Raw genomic sequence first — 16,269 nt, 5'->3', positions numbered from 1 at the left:
TCTGTTCCGCTAGTGGTGAGAATTTCTTTCTGAAACTGGGCAATACCTTCAGGCCCTTTCAGAGACACACGGGGCATAACTGAGGGGCTAGAAATGCCAAGACCAAAGCAGGCTTGGGCCAAACCGCCTGCCACAAATATGGGCAAAGGCATCTGCCCACACAACCTCTGGGCACAGAGGGCAAGGGCTCTGTTTGCTCCATCTACACTGTGGACCTAGAGATCCGCTTTTCCAAACCCTAAGTGTTCTGTCTAGGACAAGTGTCTGAGCACACCCGCATTATCAATGAGGTAAAGGGAGTCCTGGGTTCCTCCTTTTCCCCCAAGTGCCCTGCCATGGCACTTTCCACACTGCGGAAATAGCCGCGGTTTCCAGCCCGTGTCCTGCCTCCCTCCCAGCCTTCCAGACCTTTGGAGTTTTCTCTGCCTTCTTCCTGTCACCCTCTCCTTTCTTCCCCGTGTGCCCCACCTCATCCCCGTGTTAAAATTGTGATGCCTGTCTGTTTCTTTTTTCTTTCTCCCTCCCTCCCTCCCTTCCTTCCTCTCTCTCTCTTTCGAAATGGGGTCTCACTCTGTCACCCAGGCTAGAGTGCAGTGGCACAATTTCTGTTCACTGCAACCTCCACCTCCCAGGTTCAAGTGATCCTCCCACCACAGCTGGGATTACAGACAGTGAGCCACTGTGCCCAGCCCTCTGTTTCTTTCAACTGGGTTCGCATGCAACTCTCATTTAAAGGTGTTCAGTAAATCCAGAATCAGTGAGTGAATGCATGAAAGGAACCTCAAAGACTTGGGGCAAGAGTTGTTTTTTCCGAAGTCTTAAACCATCACAGCGGGAGAGGGCCAAGCGCAGGGTGCAAAGTCCCAGTCAAGCACTCCTGGCTACCTTTACCCACCACCCTCCCCGCCACTAGAAGGGCCGCACTACGTGCCCGAGGACACCCAGGCCCCCTGCCCGTGGCAGCCCTGCCCCTGCTTTATCTCCTGTTCCTCTATCCAGGGACAGGCCTTTCCAAGTCCAGGACCCAGCTCCAGCCCAGCCTGGATCTCGCCACGCCGGCGCTCTGGGAGGGGAAACGAGGTGGTCAGAAGTTTCCACGTGGGGGCGCTGGAGGGGCGCGGGAAAGACTGAAGCAGACCTCCGCCCACCCTTCGTGCGTGGTCGGTGAAGGAACCCAGATCGTCAACCTGCGGCTGCCCCTGTCCCCAGGGTCCCCACCAGGCAGTCATGACCCCCCACCGAGCCCTCTCCCTTTCGCCTCGCCTCCCAGCCCCACGCCCCACTCCCTCGGGTTCGCGCTCCTCAGTCAAGATGAAAGAGCCCGCGAGCAGCAGATAGGTCTAGGTTCGAATCCCGCCTCTGCCCCTTAATGGCTGGAGGCCTTCTCCCAGCGCCGGCCTGTAAAATGGGCCCATCACGCACCGACTTTGGCTGGAGGAGGCGTTCAGGAAATGTCAGCTTCCTGCCCGCATCCGCCCTCATCTCACGTTTCCCTCTGCTTCCCCCCTCCTTTTAGTTTTGTTTTAAATCCCTCCCTCCTGCGCCCTTTCTCTTCTCGGCTCCGCAATCTTAGCCAAACCGCAGCGTTTAGCAATCCTGCGCCCACCCGGCGCCCTGGGAGCCTCGCCGCGGCCGCGACCCGCCCCCGGCCCGGCTCCCGCGGGGGCGCCACCGCCGAGACATACCCCGCCGGGGGTCGCACGCCGCCCCCAGCCCGGCTCACCTGGGGGTCGCACCCCGACTTGCGCACGGCCCTGCCCCAGCCCACCCCGGATCGGCCGGGTCCCTCCTCTGGCGGCAGCGCCGCAGCCCACCCGCCCCCGGGGCCGCGGGGACCGGGCGGAGCTGGACGCACCGGCCAGGGCCGTGCCCGGGTGGCCGAGGGCACCGGGAGGGGCGGCGGGCTCGGCCGCCAGGACTGCCAGCGCCAGCCTGACCGCAGCCCGAGGGCGACGCTGCAAATAGCCGCGGTTTCCAGCCTGTGCCCTGCCTCCCTCCCAGCCTTCCGGACCTTTTGGGTTTTCTCTGCCTTCTTCCCGTCGCCCTCTCCTTTCTGCCCCGTGCCCCCCGCCTCGTCCCTGCTGTGCGCCCACCACATCCTGCCTCATGCAGGACGGCTCTGGCGCTGACGAGGTCGGGATCATGCAGGATGGCTCTGGCACTGGCGAGGTCGGGAGACTGAGAGGGGGCCAGGAGACCAGCGCTCCTTAGAAGGAATAAAATCATCCTCCTCCTCATCATCACAGCAATTAAGTTAGGGTTAACTGAGCGCGTGCTGTGTGTCAGGGACTCTGCTGAACGCTTTACCGGCAGGAATTCATGAAATCTTTACTACACACTAGGAGGGTCAGCGTCAATTTGCAGATGGAGAAAACTAAGGCTCAGACACTCAGTAGAGACTAAGGTCACCCCATCTGCATCGGGAGAATGGAAGGCTATCTCCCCTGTCTAGAGGCCCAGGCTGTGATTCTGCCTGAAACCCTGTGGGTAAGACCCCACTGGAAGGTGGGAAAGAGCTGGCTGGGGGGTCCAAGCCAGTCGGCCAATGAATTCTCAGTGTATCCTACAGCAAGCCCGGCCTGCCTCAGTTTCCACACCTGTGAAACCAAGAGGATGAAAGGCAACATTTTGTTTCCTCTAAGGAAGAACCTGTTAATGACAATGGAAAACCCCAAATGGAGTGTGAGGCTTTAGGTGTCCTGCGCTTGGGGGAGCTCAGTGGGAGGCTGGGGGACTGCCTCCCTGCAGAGTTGGGAGCAACCCACAAGCCAGGACTGGCTGCCTGGGAATTAGGTTAAGCTGGGGAAGCTGCATTTTAGCAAATTTGGGGATTCTGAAGCCTTCCAGTTTAGAACCCACCAAAAAGATTCCCGAAATTGGGTGGGGGGAGGGGGTAGTCCTCCCTCAAACACTCCATACTTACCCTTAATCATCTCTGACTTGGCTGGCCTGGATTCAGGGTGAGTGCAGGTTTCTTAAGGACCTACCGTATGCCACGCACACATCTGTCACAGCCCTACTCTCAGAGAGCTCATGGCAAAGTCAACAACCACATGGCTGACTAGCAGAGATGCCCTCAGCCCAGCTGTCCCTTTTGGGAGAACTGGAGCCAAGCTGCTTCTTCCAGGGGTGAACACCCCGAGCTAGGCTGCACAGATCAGTGAGCAGAGCTGGGGATGCGTTTCACCTCCACTGGCCCCCTCCGCAGCCAGCCTTGTGCAGGACACAACCTGCACAACTTCACATAAAGGCCCGTGGGATGCCATAGAGATCCAAGTGGCAGATGTTGGCAAAAGGAGCCAATTACTTCTTGCTAGAGACAGGAATAGAGAGAGAAGAATTCTATGGAAGAGGCGAGTATTAAGCTGGATCTTTAAGAATGAATGGGAATTCACCAGGCGGAAAGGGAGGTCCAGCAGAGGCAACAGCCTGTCCTGGAACAGGGGTAGGGGTGGACTGGGAAGGAGCACGTGCCTTTCCCTTGCTCCCACCGCTACGCTGTCACATGTCAAACCAAACGTAGCTTATCTGCCAACCAGAGGTCTCCATGCCTGAACTGTGATATGCTACAGGATCAATGTCTTACTCATCTTCTACTACCCACTGCCTCACCCAATGCCGATAACAGTAACAGTAATAATGGTCAAGCCAGGTGCGGTGGCACATGCCTGTAATCCCAGCACTTTGGGAGGCCGAGGCAGGCAGATCACCTGAGGTTGGCAGTTGAAGACCAGCCTGACCAACATGATGAAACCCTGTCTCTACTAAAATACAGAAATTAACCAGATGTGGTGGTGGGCGCCTGTAATCCCAACTACTCAGGGGCTGAGGCAGGAGGATTGCTTGAACCCAGGAGGCAGAGGCTGCAGTGAGCTGAGATCGCGCCACTGCACTCCAGCCTGGGCAACAGAGCCAGACTCCGTCTCAAAAAAAAAAAAAAAAAAAAAAAAGTCAGCAGGTGGTAAATATTGACCATCACGCTTTATGCTAAGTGCTCCAGGGCATTCTCTCATTTCATCCTCAAACTTTGGTAACAAGTGCTATTATTAATCCTGTTTTACAGACAAGGATTCTCGAGAAGAGTTAAGTAATGTGCCTAAAGTCACACAACTATTTGGAATCCAGGCCTCTGTGACCACAGAGCCCTTGTTCTAGACCGATGAGTGGATAGATGGATGAATGGATCTGGGTGGATAGGCGAGAGGGAAGAACTAAATGAAGGACCATGAATGCCACACTAGGGAGCTTGAATTCACTCAAGGGCAGTGGGAAGACACTGAAAGGTTGTAAGCAGGACAGACAAGTCAGTTTAGGGATTTAGAAACATCACTTTGACAACAGGGGAAAGATCACTTACAGCCAATGACGCTTGAAACCTGCAGCCATTTTTCTGGCAAATCCCAATTCCCACTCGTGAGGAGCCTCATTTCTTTAAGCAATGTGTTATTTCTCTTAGAGGAAGACATGTGTTCTTTTGCACACACAGGGACTATTGATGGAGGAGAATGCTGGAGAGGAGGGGGCTCAAAGACAGGAAGAGGAGACAGAAAGGGAATACTGCTAATTTCCAGGGAGAGGCCTCTCTGTACAGGGGAGCAGAGCACCAGGTAGGGAGAAGGCATATGGCCCCCTCCCTTATTTCTAAGATGAGAAGGTCCCCTCAGGTTTTCCAGCCTGGAAGCTGCAAGCTCCTGGTCCCACACACTGCCCCACTGTGCACCTGCCACCAGGGAAACAGCCAAAGGTGAGGCAGGTGTTGCATCAGAGTGTTAAGCCCTGGGATCAAATGTTAGGGGGCAGCAGTGGAAGACGTCTGATCCCTCCTCCTGAGCAGCTCCTAATATCATTGGCCTGTCCAGCCAGGGAGGGAGGGGAGTCACAGAAACTGGCCTGGGGATCAGTTAAGCTGAAGGAAGGAATCAGGAACAGCTGGAAGGACCAGAAAACAGGGGGAGTTTCCCCTATCTACACTCAAGGAGCCAAAGAGCAAACCAAAGCCTGCAGGAGGCGTCTTCAAGCTGAGAGGGGCTCCCAGAGGTTCCAGGACAGTGCAGGCTCACCATGCTGCCCTGCCTCGCCCTGCTTCTCCTGATGGAGCTGTCCGTGTGCACTGTGGCAGGTGATGGTGGAGAGGAACAGACACTCAGCACTGAAGCAGAGACCTGGGTAATTGTGGCCTTGGAGGTACTTTTGGGGAGAGGCTCTGACGAGGGCAGGGGATAATCGGCAGTGCAGAGGCAGAAGATCCCCTGCATGGCTGCTGGGAGAGCAGGCAGCCTGCAAGGCAAGTTGTCTGACTCTCTACCGTGGGTAGATTCAAGGCTATGAGCCCTGGCCTGGCAGACCTCCGAAGTGTGTGTGTGTGTGTGTGTGTGTGTGTGTGTGTGTGTGTGTGTGTAAGAAATACTTATTTAACACACGGTATATCTCTGGCACTGTCTGAAATGCTTTATAAATATTAACTCAATCCTCCCATCAACCTCATGGGGAAGGTATCATGACTACCCCTCATTTCACAGATAAGGAAACTGAGGCACAGAGAAGTCAAGTAGTTTGTCCAAGGTTGCACAGCTTCAAAAGCACAACTACACACTTTGCCCAAGGTCTGATTCTGTGTATCTGTGCATCTGAGGAGCTTTTCCAGAATTTTCTTTCAAGGGGATCAACTTAAACAGGACCACTATTTGGTCTCACATGTAGAAATGACCCAGCATCTGCACTACCCCCACTCCTGCCTGACAATCTGATTGGGGAGGCAAAGATCCTGACCTCAGGCGTTCCCTAATCAGACAAGGGACAGAGACCAACAAGCCAGAGACAAAGACGGGTAAATAAGAGGCCAGTGCTCAGGGAAGGCTTCCAGGGGGGCAGACAGGACAAGGCTGGGACTGGCTCCTCCCATTCCCAGGATGGTAAGGACACTGGGGTGGCCTTGGCTTGTGGTCCTGGGCCATGGTGAGGTCCTCGGAGGCGCTTAGAAATGGAGCCACGGGAAGAGCCATCACATGGACAGTCCTGCATGGTGGGTTTCCTTTCCGGTTTGTCTGAACCTGGAAGTGTGTGCAGTGAGGAGAGGGCAGCAGGGCTAGGAGTGTCTCCACTGATGCCTGCTTCTTTCTGGACATCAGTTTCCTCACCTGCAAAATGGAGGAGGGAAGTGACCCCCCAAGGCTTTTCTCCAGCTTTGATATGCTTTATAGAGTCAGTGCCAAACATCAGGGTACCTGGTCTAGAGACAGAAGCCTTGCTGGGTGATGGGGCCTCACTACGCAGCCCCATGGGAAACGTTAAAAACTTCAACTAGTGCTGCTGGACTGTTTCCCAAAAGCACCTCATCCTGCAGCTGGGTCTAATCCTTACTCTCCTTTCACTCTCCTTTAATATCACATCCCTCTGCTTCCCAAAATACAGGGCTTGGAATATGGGAGGAGAGACTGGGTTAGAAGTCAGGAAGAACTTACAAATGCTGTGGGATGCTAAGCATAATATAAGTGACGGCCGGCTGTGGAGTCTCATGCCTGTAATCCCAGCACTTTGGGAGGCAGAAGCAGAAGGACTGCTGGAGGCCAGGAGTTCAAGATCAGCCTGGGCAACATAGAAAGACCCCATCTCTACAAAACATAAACAAAATTTGCCAGGCATGATGATGCACATCTGTGGCCCCAGCTACTCAAAAGGCTAAGGCGGGAGGATCACTGGGGCCCAGGAAGTTGAGGCTGCAGTGAGTCATGCTTGTGCTGCTGCACTCCAACCTGGGCAACAGAGCGAGACCCTGTCTCAAAAAAAAAAAAAAAAAAATGAGGTAACAGGAATGGGGCATGATTGCATCACTTACCTCCCTTGCTCTCGGGGCTCCCCCAACCTGTAGTCATCCCTGGAGTTGGGGATTTGGGTTAAATGGATATGGAGGGCTCTGGCTGGGGGCAGGAGTCCTGTCGGAGTGAATGGGAAACCAATGTCTCCGAATGCCCCCCCACCAGGCACAGAAATCCAGTGGGGGAGAAAGGTCAGTCCTATTGAATTCATAAGTGGCCATTCTCTCCAGCTTGCACCTGAAGGCTGCCTCTTACCAAGGCAAAGTGGTTTTCATGAGCTTTTCAGAAATGGGTCCAAATCTCCAAAGAGACTTTTCCAGTTCTTGGCCAGGCTGGGTGACTCCAGCTCAAGATAGCTGCCCCAGCCACTGACGTCCTGGTGGGGTGGGAAGGAAGCAGATGGGAAGTGAGTGAATTAGTCCAAGGCTTAGAAAACAATCCATTCCTGATCCTGAAAGGTGCCACAACACAAGTTGTGAGAGACAAGAGGGTTTATGTGGTCCCTAGCCAGGTTCCTGCTGGTCCCAGGAGCTCCAGCGCTACCCCTAGGGAAACTGGGGATGGAAGAAAGAGCCTCTGATCCAAGCCCAGCTCCCAGCTCCTGGCAGGTGGCTCGCATTACTCTAGGGCTCTGTTTGTCTATCTTTAGCTTTCCTGGAAAAGGGGACTCCCCAGCCCCCTCCCTATTCCCAGACTCTCAGAGAAAGGACTCCTCATTCGGCATTCTGTGTCCCATGTGTGCTGGGCTCCTATGTGTGCAAGGCTCAGTGCCAGGAGCTGGGGATACAGACATGTGAAGACAGTCTAATGAATGTTACCCACTGTCACTCTCTCAACTAGGGAGCGACTCTCCCTTTCAGCAGAACTGAGCAAGCCCCAGTTCAGAAGTTCAGGTTAAGGTCAGAGAGGGAGAAGGCTTTGGCCAAGGTCACAGAGGGAGAAGGCTTTGGCCAAGGTCACAGAGGCTAATGGAAGAATGAGAATGTCAATCCACAGTCCTTGGTTGAGGATGCCATCAGCACAACGATTAAAATGTCTTTGCCCAGGGTAATAGCCTCCACCCCCAGACCACATGCCACTTCCTTCCGGGAGGCCCAGGCTCTAAGGCAAGGAAAATCTGGGACAATGGGGGAAGTGCCTGGGGAAGAGAGGTGAGTGGGGATAAGGAGGGGAAGCAGTCCTGCCTTGCCTCCTGGGGACCCACCGTGAGTTCACTGGCTGCCCTCTCCTCATCTATGTTGGAGACACTTCCCAAGATAGAGCAGAACCAGTACTGTGAAGTCAGACTTTGAATCTTGGCTCAGCCTCTTCCTGTGTGACCTTGGACAAGTCACTTAACCTCCTTACATCTCAGTTTCTCCATCTGTAAAATGTGGGGGCCGGGGGAAATCATAGTTTCTACTAGTTATGGTGGTTGTGAAGATTAAATGAGATTATGACTGCAGTGTTTCAGACCAGCCTTTGAGCCTGAGTTCAACTTCTGGTTCCACCTCTCACTTCCCAGCTGGGTGACCTTGGACAATTCTTTCTTTTTGAAATGGAGTCTTGCTCTGTCACCTAGGCTGGAGTGCAGGGGCAGGATCTTGGCTCACTGCAGCCTCTGCCTCCCAGGTTCAAGCAATTCTCCTGCCTCAGCCTCCTGAGTAGCTGGGATTACAGGTGTCTACCACCATGCCCAGCTAATTTTTGTATTTTTATTAGAGACAGGGTTTCACCATGTTGGCCAGGCTGGTCTCGAACTCCTGACCTCAAGCGACCCACCCATCTCGGCCTCCCAGAGTGCTGGGATTACAGGTGTGAGCCACTGCGCCCAGCTGAACAATTCTTTAACCTGTGTCTCGGTGTTTTCATGTGTAAAATGACAGTAACAGTACTTAGGGTACTGTTTTCCTGGTGTTTTGGTGAGGTTTAAATTAGTTACTAGATCAACGTGCTCAGAACATAGTAGGTGAAATGTTAGCTATTATTACGAGGATGTGCAGTACTGTGTAAAATATGCAGAAGTGCCCAGTGCCAGTGCACAGCGAGTCTCTGCTGACCACCAGCTGTCACTCCTGAGATTGCCATTGCCCAGGCTGGCCTCCCCGTCTGCTGGACAACCTCCCAACTCTAACACTAACTCTCTGCTTCTTCAGGAAGGCGCTGGCCCCAGCATTCAGCTCCAGCTGCAGGAGGTGAAGATGGGCAAGGCAAGCCAGTTCTTTGGGCTGATGGGGAAGCGAGTGGGACGTGAGTGACAATGACAATGGAGCCCAGCAAGCAGGGGTTCTGAGTGGGTTCTGCAACATAAAGCAGAGGCCCTAAGTCAAAGCCCAGTAACTGGGGTCAGGTACTCCAGTCCAGTAGGGGTCGCTCATGAGATGGGGTGGCACAGACTGTCCATAGGAATTATCATCCAGGCTGGGGGGCAGTGGCTCATGTCTGTAATCCCAGCACTTTGGCAGGCCGAGGTGGGTACATCACTTAAGGTCAGGAGTTTGAGACCAGCCTGACCAACATGGTGAAACCCCATCTCTATTAAAAATACAAAAATTAGACAGACATGGTGGCACGTGCCTGTAATCCCAGCTACTCAGGAGGCTGAGGCAGTAGAATCGCTTGAACCTGGGAGGCAGAGGTTGCAGTGAGCCAAGATCATGCCACTACACTCCAGCCTGGGCGACAAAGTGAGACTCCATCTCAAAAAAAGAAATTAGCATGCAACCAGGACACTTTGGGGAGTGTTAGTAATTACGCCAGGCAACAAGTGTAAACAAGGCTGTTCCCAACAATGGGGAACACGGTCACCTGAAGGGTGGGGGCACAGGCTCTGCACCCTGAGTGGTGCCTTCCATGCTCTGGGTGACTCTGGGGAGTGGCAGTGAAGCTAGAGACCAGTCTGGATGTGGGCAAAGCCACAAGCCAAGCTTTCTAGTCAATTTTCTTTGGCTGAAACAAAATTACTAACTTAAACCTGTGTTCCCTGAAGGCACTTTCAACTCAGGAGTCCTGTCCTCGGGGGACCAGGAGAAAATACTCTGCACACAGAGCAGTTTTCTCTTATTGTCAATATTATATTTTTTAAGTGGTAATGCTCCGTGTTGGCTTGGTGTGAAAAAACTGGCACTTTTACACTGTCTATTTGGAGGACACCTTCGCAATATCCAGGCAAGTTGGAAATGTGCTTACCTTTCTGACCCAGAGTCTCGCTTCTCAAGCAGACATGCTGTTACTACATGAGCCCTGAGGGTATTCACTGCCAACATGCTTGTAATAGCAAGAATTCGGAAATAACATAAACACCATCAATCAGGGAATGGTCAAAATCTATTACGCGTATCCTTAACCCTTGTGGCCATTAAAGAGAATGAGGCAGACCCATAGAAAGATGTGGAAAGATCTCCAAGATACATGGTTAAGTGGGAAAAAGCATGTTACAGATCAATATTCAAGAGGAGCCTACTTGTTTTTAAAAAATGACATACACACAGATATGCAAATGCATGGGGAAAGTTCTAGAAGGATAAATATCAAACTGTAAACAGTGGTTACTTCAAGGACAGGAAGTGGAGATGAGGCGGAGAAAGGGAAGAGAGACTTTAAATTTTACTTGTACAAACCTTTTCAAAATAGTGGATGTATTCAAGGACTGCTTTTGTAATAAAAAAAAAAATACACATATAAAAATAGAGAAAACCAACTTGTGACCAAGCACTTTTGGCCTTAGTTTCCTCTTCTACAAAATGAGTTCTGAACTGAGCCATTTCAAACTTCTTTTTTTTTTTGAGACGGAGTCTCACACTGTCACCCGGGCTGGAGTGCAATGGCGCAATCTCAGCTCACTACAACCTCTGCCTCCTGGGTTCAAGCAATTCTCCTGCCTCAGCCTCCCAAGTAGTTGAGATTACAGGCACCAGCCACCATGCCTGGCTAATTTTTTGTGTTTTTAGTAGAGATGGGGTTTCACTATGTTGGCCGGGCTGGTCTCGAATTCCTGACCTCGTGATCCGCCCACCTCGGACTCCCAAAGTGCTGGGATTACAGGTGTGAGCCAACGCGCCCGGCCCATTTCAAACTTCTTTTCCAAATCCAACAACTCATGAAGAATGGGGGGATGGGAACGTCAGAGAAAATACTTCTTGAGCACCTACTATGAGGCTGAGGTGGGAAGATCATGAGGTCAGGAGATCGAGACCATCCTGGCTAATGCGGTGAAACCCCATCTCTACTAAAAATACAAAAAAATTAGCCGGGCGTGGTGGCGGGCGCCTGTAGTCCCAGCTACTCAGGAGGCTGAGGCAGGAGAATGACGTGAACCTGGGAGGCGGAGCTTGCAGTGAGCCAAGATCGCACCACTGCACTCCAGCCTGGGCGACAGAGTGAGACTCTCAAAAAAAAAAAAAAAAAAAGATTAAATCTCCACAATAATATCCCCCTTATCACAAGCGGGGAAACTAAGGCTCAGATAGGTTAAGCACTTTTCCCAAGGATGCCCACCCAGCTGGCACCAGGTGCCAGTGACCCCAAAGTCTGTGCACTTCCAGCCACTCCACACTGCCCCCTACCAGCACACTCCTACTGCCACAGAGGATAACTGGGGATGACTAGAATTCTACTGAAGACCCACCAATGCACCAACCCTCAAAGAACTGGAGCCTTTTCCACCTCACCAAGCCCCCAGGGAAGCAGTGCAGTCCGCAGTCCTCATTCCTTCTCCTTCCCCCAGGAAGACCTCTGATCCAGCCAAGGAGAAAAAAAGGTAAGTATTGCCCAAACCTGCCTTCAACATGCGCCCTAGGGAGGGCTGAGTTGTCCTCAGCACAAACAAACCAGGTGGGTGAGGGGAGATGCTCTGGCCAGGGGCAAGCCAGGCTGGCATTGCTGTGCAGAGGTGGGGCCAGTGTGGTTTGGCCATGCTAGGCTTTCTGGTTGTTTCCTTAAGAGGGGTGGTCCTAAGGAGCGGCTGCAGGGATAGGAATAGACAGTGATGGATCTAGTTCGACCAGCGTTTCAAAATTACCTTAGGTCTAAAGCCTGGAATTAGAAAAAAAAAAAGTCAACCACTAGAGATAAGAGTGCTTAAAGATCACCAGATGATCTTAAAAGTGCAAATCTGGGCCAGGCCGTGGCTCATGCCTGTAATCTCAGCACTTTGGGAGGCCAAGGCAGCCAGATCACTTGAGGTCAGGAGTTCGAGACCAGCCCGGCCAACATGGCGACTAAAAATACAAAATACAACTAAAAATGCAAACATTAGCCCGGTGTAGTGGCAGGTGCCTGTGGTCCCAGCTACTTCAGAAGCTGAGGCTGGAAAATCACTTGAACCCAGGAGGCAGGGGTTGCAGTGAGCCGAGTCCAGCCCGGGTGACAGAGGGAGACTCTGTCTCAAAAAAAAAAAAAAAAAGTACAAATCTAAGAAGCCACTACTCTGCTTAAATCTTTCAGTGAAAAGCGAAAAACAAAATCAAAAGAAAATAAACCAACTGGCCAGGTGGGTGTGGTGGCTCACGCCTATAATCCCAGCATTTTGGGAAGCCGAGGCAGGTGGATCACCTGAGGTCAGGAGTTCGAGACCAGCCTGGCCAACGTGGTGAAACCCTGTCTCTACTAAAAATATAAAAAATAGCCCGGTGTGGTGGCGGGTGCCTGTCATCCCAGCTACTCGGGAGGCTGAGGCAGGAGAATCGCTTGAACCCGGGAGGCAGAGGTTGCAGTGAGCCGAGATCACGCCACTGCATTCCAGGCTGGGCGACAAGAGCGAGACTCCATTCAAAAAAAAAGAAAGAAAAGAAAAGAAAAGAAAAGAAACCAACCTGTACCCTCCACTCCCTCAGCGCTCTCAGGACCAAGTCTAGTCCCCTAATGCGACTCACCGCATCCTTCAGGCCTGCCTCACTGACCTGACTCCTAGCCCCATCCTAACCAGCTCTCCTTCCCTGACTGCCTGCCATACACAGACAGAGCTTGTCTCCAAGGCCTAGTGCGACCCTGTTCCTGGCACACTGCACTACACTCTCTTGCTGGGTCACATAGCTGGCTGGTGTCCCCAGACTGGAAGCCCCCCAACAGGCAGGCATCAGGTCTGCTGTCGCCTCTGTATCTCCAGTTCCCAGCAGTTTCTGCCTGTTAGAAGCACCACCAGGCGTTTGTGAAGGGAGAGCAGAGGGAGAATGGAGGAGGGGGAGGAGGGAATCAATGAATGAACTAGTGAATAAATTAATCAGTCCACGGTGTTTCCTCGCCTCTCGGGATGACAGAGAAATGATTCCATTTGCAAGGCCCCAGCCCTGGCCCTGGCCCTCGCCCTGGCCCTGTCCTTTGTCCTTCCCTGGTTCCCAAGACAGCCTACCTCTGCTGCCTCTCTCCTCTACCACTTCTCTCTCCCACCACCAGCATATCAGCTGGAACACACGTTCCAGGGCCTCCTGGGCAAGAGAAGCCTGTCCACAGAAGGTAGGCAAGAGCCGCTGGTGGTTGCAAGGGCATCATGGGAAAATGGCCAGACACTTTGCTGCCAGTCTGCAAGATGGGGGCTGGGCAGCTAGACAGACAGGCTCCCCACAAGCCATCATGGGGAGGCCCCCAGGGGAGGCAGTCGAGTGCAAGGAGGTGGTCCCAAGACTGAAATTGCTATGGCCCAGAAGCTGCACCCTCCCCACCCATGACACACCCAGGTACACTCTGCCCTGCCCCCACCCCTGCCTCTCAGGGCCAGCTGAAACCACAGGGACTGATGCCTAGTTTTCCAGACCTTGGAACATCCCCCATTCCCTCACTGTTTGCAAAGCTCTAATCGTTGATCGTTATACTAATCATTGATCATTAGAGGGTCATGCCTTTAGTCTTCAGAGATTTTCTGCCTTCAACAACTGTAAATAAGTGCAGATCACTCTGGGAGGAATAACACCATAAGCAGTTATCAGTTCACTTTCTAGCAGAGGCCACGTCCCCAAATGGTTTCAGGGGACCAGGCATGAAAGTAGGTAAATCAATCAGGTTGGGGAAAGGTCACAGCTCAAGTGAGCGGGCAGTGGGCGCCCCGGCAGGTCACAGACACTGAGCTCCAGTCTGCCTTCCCTAGTGCCTAACCTCTTCCACCGGAGCTGCAGACTTCTGGACCCCTCGCCTCCCTAGCACCCCTGAAAGAACACCTGCTCGACTCATTCCATTCAATAGCCATGGAAGTCACCTCAATAACAAATAGAGATGAATGTTCCTCCATGCATGGTGTGGGCAGGAATACTAGGAGTCAGTCATCATTTTTCAGAGATGGAAAGCTACTGGCCCAAAGTCACACAGTGAGCCGATAACAGAGCCAGGACTGTGTCTCCTGCTTCCTAGTCCATGTCACCTGCCATGTTCCCAGGACTCTTGGATAGCCTTCCCCACCTTTAAAGAGGGTAACTGAGGGTGGGCTCCGTCCATGCTCTGGAGGCATTAGCAATTGAATAATGGAAGATATGACAGATGAGCCTGTAATTCCATTGCCCTAGATATCTCCAGAAAGGAGAGAGGGGTTAGGAAGATGAAGGCCTTCAATGCAACTAGGGAAGACTTCTAAGGGTGGAGGAGCCAGACAAGACCCCCCACTAACCATGGTTCATATACCAAACTCTCCGCAGGCAGACAGGATGAGGCCCAAGGTTCAGAGTAAAAGCCCCCACCACAGACTTCCCAGAGGACACGGTGCCGCTTCTTCCTACCTGGATGTCACAGCTGACAAGCCGGCAGGCCAACTCTCTTCTCTGTGTCTCCTGTCCTCATCGCTGGCACTTCACACAAGGCCCACACTGAACCCACTGGGCTTCTTCCTGGACTCTCGGTGTCAAGCAGCAGTCCTGCATAAATGCACAGCTTCGCTGTAGCAAGCTGCACTGACTCTGCCCTCCCTCACACTCAGAGTTGGCATCTCACTGCACAGCAGTGAGGAGACTCGCACACTCTGTATCCTGTGCCTAGCACACAGTAGGCACTCAATAAATGAGTGACCAGTGAACGGCTCCTTCTCTGGTGCACAGCAGAGGGCAGGAATGGCCTGGGCTCTGTAGTCTGTTCAGTGACCTCACTGCTATGTCAACAGGCCAAGAGCCCTTTTGCAGAATCGCAGAGAAATACTGAACAGCCCTGGTCCTAACCCCAGGTGGGAAAACAGGCTTGGGACACAGGTAAGAATGACAGAAACAGGAAAGAGACCACGACGGGATGGGAAGGTATTGCAGGCATTTTGGAAGGGAAGGGATTTGAAAACAAGGGGTCTTTCTTCCCTTTAGGGTCCTCTGAAGCCCCAGCCTGAAAGAAGACACCCTCTCCCTACTCACAGACATGATCTCAAGGGCTCAAATCCATGTGTCTCCTGACTCAGAGAACAGGGTCCCAGGTTATTCAGTTGTCTTGTATAAGGTGACCCTTCAACTAACTGCCTTGTGATTAAGACACAGCCCCATTCTTGAGCACCTTAGAAGAGCAAAACAGCTCCCAACCTCAGGGAGCCCCAGACTGAGGAGGCAACTGTCCCTGCACTAGCAGTTTATAGGCAGGTGGGACACAGAGGACCCCTTAGAAAGCAGCACATGAGCCAGCATGAAATCCTGGAGGCAAACCTAGGTCCTAAATGTGGAGGTGCTGAACCAAGGAATGCACTGGGAATTGTGTGTGGGTCCAGCAGTAAAGGAGGCTCATTAATCCACTAGGCTACAAAGCATTTAGCTTCTGTGTCCCTCTCTCTAAAAAAAAAGAAAACAGGTTAGGAGTTTTTCTGGGTGTTTGATTCTTTGCAGGCAGGTGGAGGGAGCTGGGAGCTGGGCTATGTTTAAAAGGAAGGGGGCTGGGCACGGTGGCTCATGCCTGTAATCTCAGCACTTTGGGAGGCTGAGGCAGGCAGATCACGAGGTCAGGAGTTCGAGACCTGTCTGGCCAACATAGTGAAACCCCATCACTAAGTATATAAAAATTAGCTGGGCATGGTGGCGTGCACCTGTAGTCCCAGCTACTTGGGAGGCTGAGGCAGAAGAATCGCTTGAACCTGGGAGGTGGGTGTTGTAAGCCAAGATCGCACCACTGCACTCCAGCCTGGAGGGGGAAGCAGGCGTGCTGGTACAGAGGGCAGGACCCTCCTGTGGGTGCCAGAAAAGGCTTTAGAGACAACAAAGGTGGCTGCAAGGAGGAGGCCAAATGGCACCAGCATAGGCAGGAAGAGTCCTTGCACTTAACCTGTAGTGAGGTAGTCTCTCTCCCAAGACTGACTATTCACTGTGAGCCCCTAATAAACCCCAGGGCCCCGTTTTCTCCATCTTCACACCTTACCATCATGTCCAGCAATGAATATGGGAGTGGGGACCAGTGCAAGCCTCCTCCTTGGAACTCTGACACTGCTGCAGAATTTTCCAGTTAATGTACTTCCCATCTCACCCACTCCTAACCTCCTAACCCACCAGGCATCCCCGGTGCCTGCCCCACCCCACCCAGCCACCGGCGA

At 52.7% G+C, this 16,269-nt stretch overlaps 1 protein-coding gene across 1 annotated transcript; it reads left to right on the top strand.

The window, feature by feature from the left end:
* The first annotated feature begins 2,660 nt into the window (after positions 1–2,660).
* On the top strand, positions 2,661–9,250 carry TAC4 (tachykinin precursor 4). Its single transcript, XM_063599247.1, has 2 exons — positions 2,661–5,184; positions 8,951–9,250. Exons 1-2 carry the CDS (start codon positions 5,062–5,064, stop codon positions 9,050–9,052), a joined length of 225 nt encoding a protein of 74 aa, XP_063455317.1. The 5' UTR covers positions 2,661–5,061; the 3' UTR covers positions 9,053–9,250.
* The last annotated feature ends 7,019 nt before the right edge of the window (positions 9,251–16,269 follow it).

This window comes from Pan paniscus, chromosome 19, assembly GCF_029289425.2.
Source record: "Pan paniscus chromosome 19, NHGRI_mPanPan1-v2.0_pri, whole genome shotgun sequence".
In the NCBI taxonomy this organism is placed as follows: Eukaryota; Metazoa; Chordata; class Mammalia; order Primates; family Hominidae; genus Pan; species Pan paniscus.
Note: the sequence above shows the minus strand (reverse complement) of the source record. Positions and strands in the feature narration are given on the sequence as shown.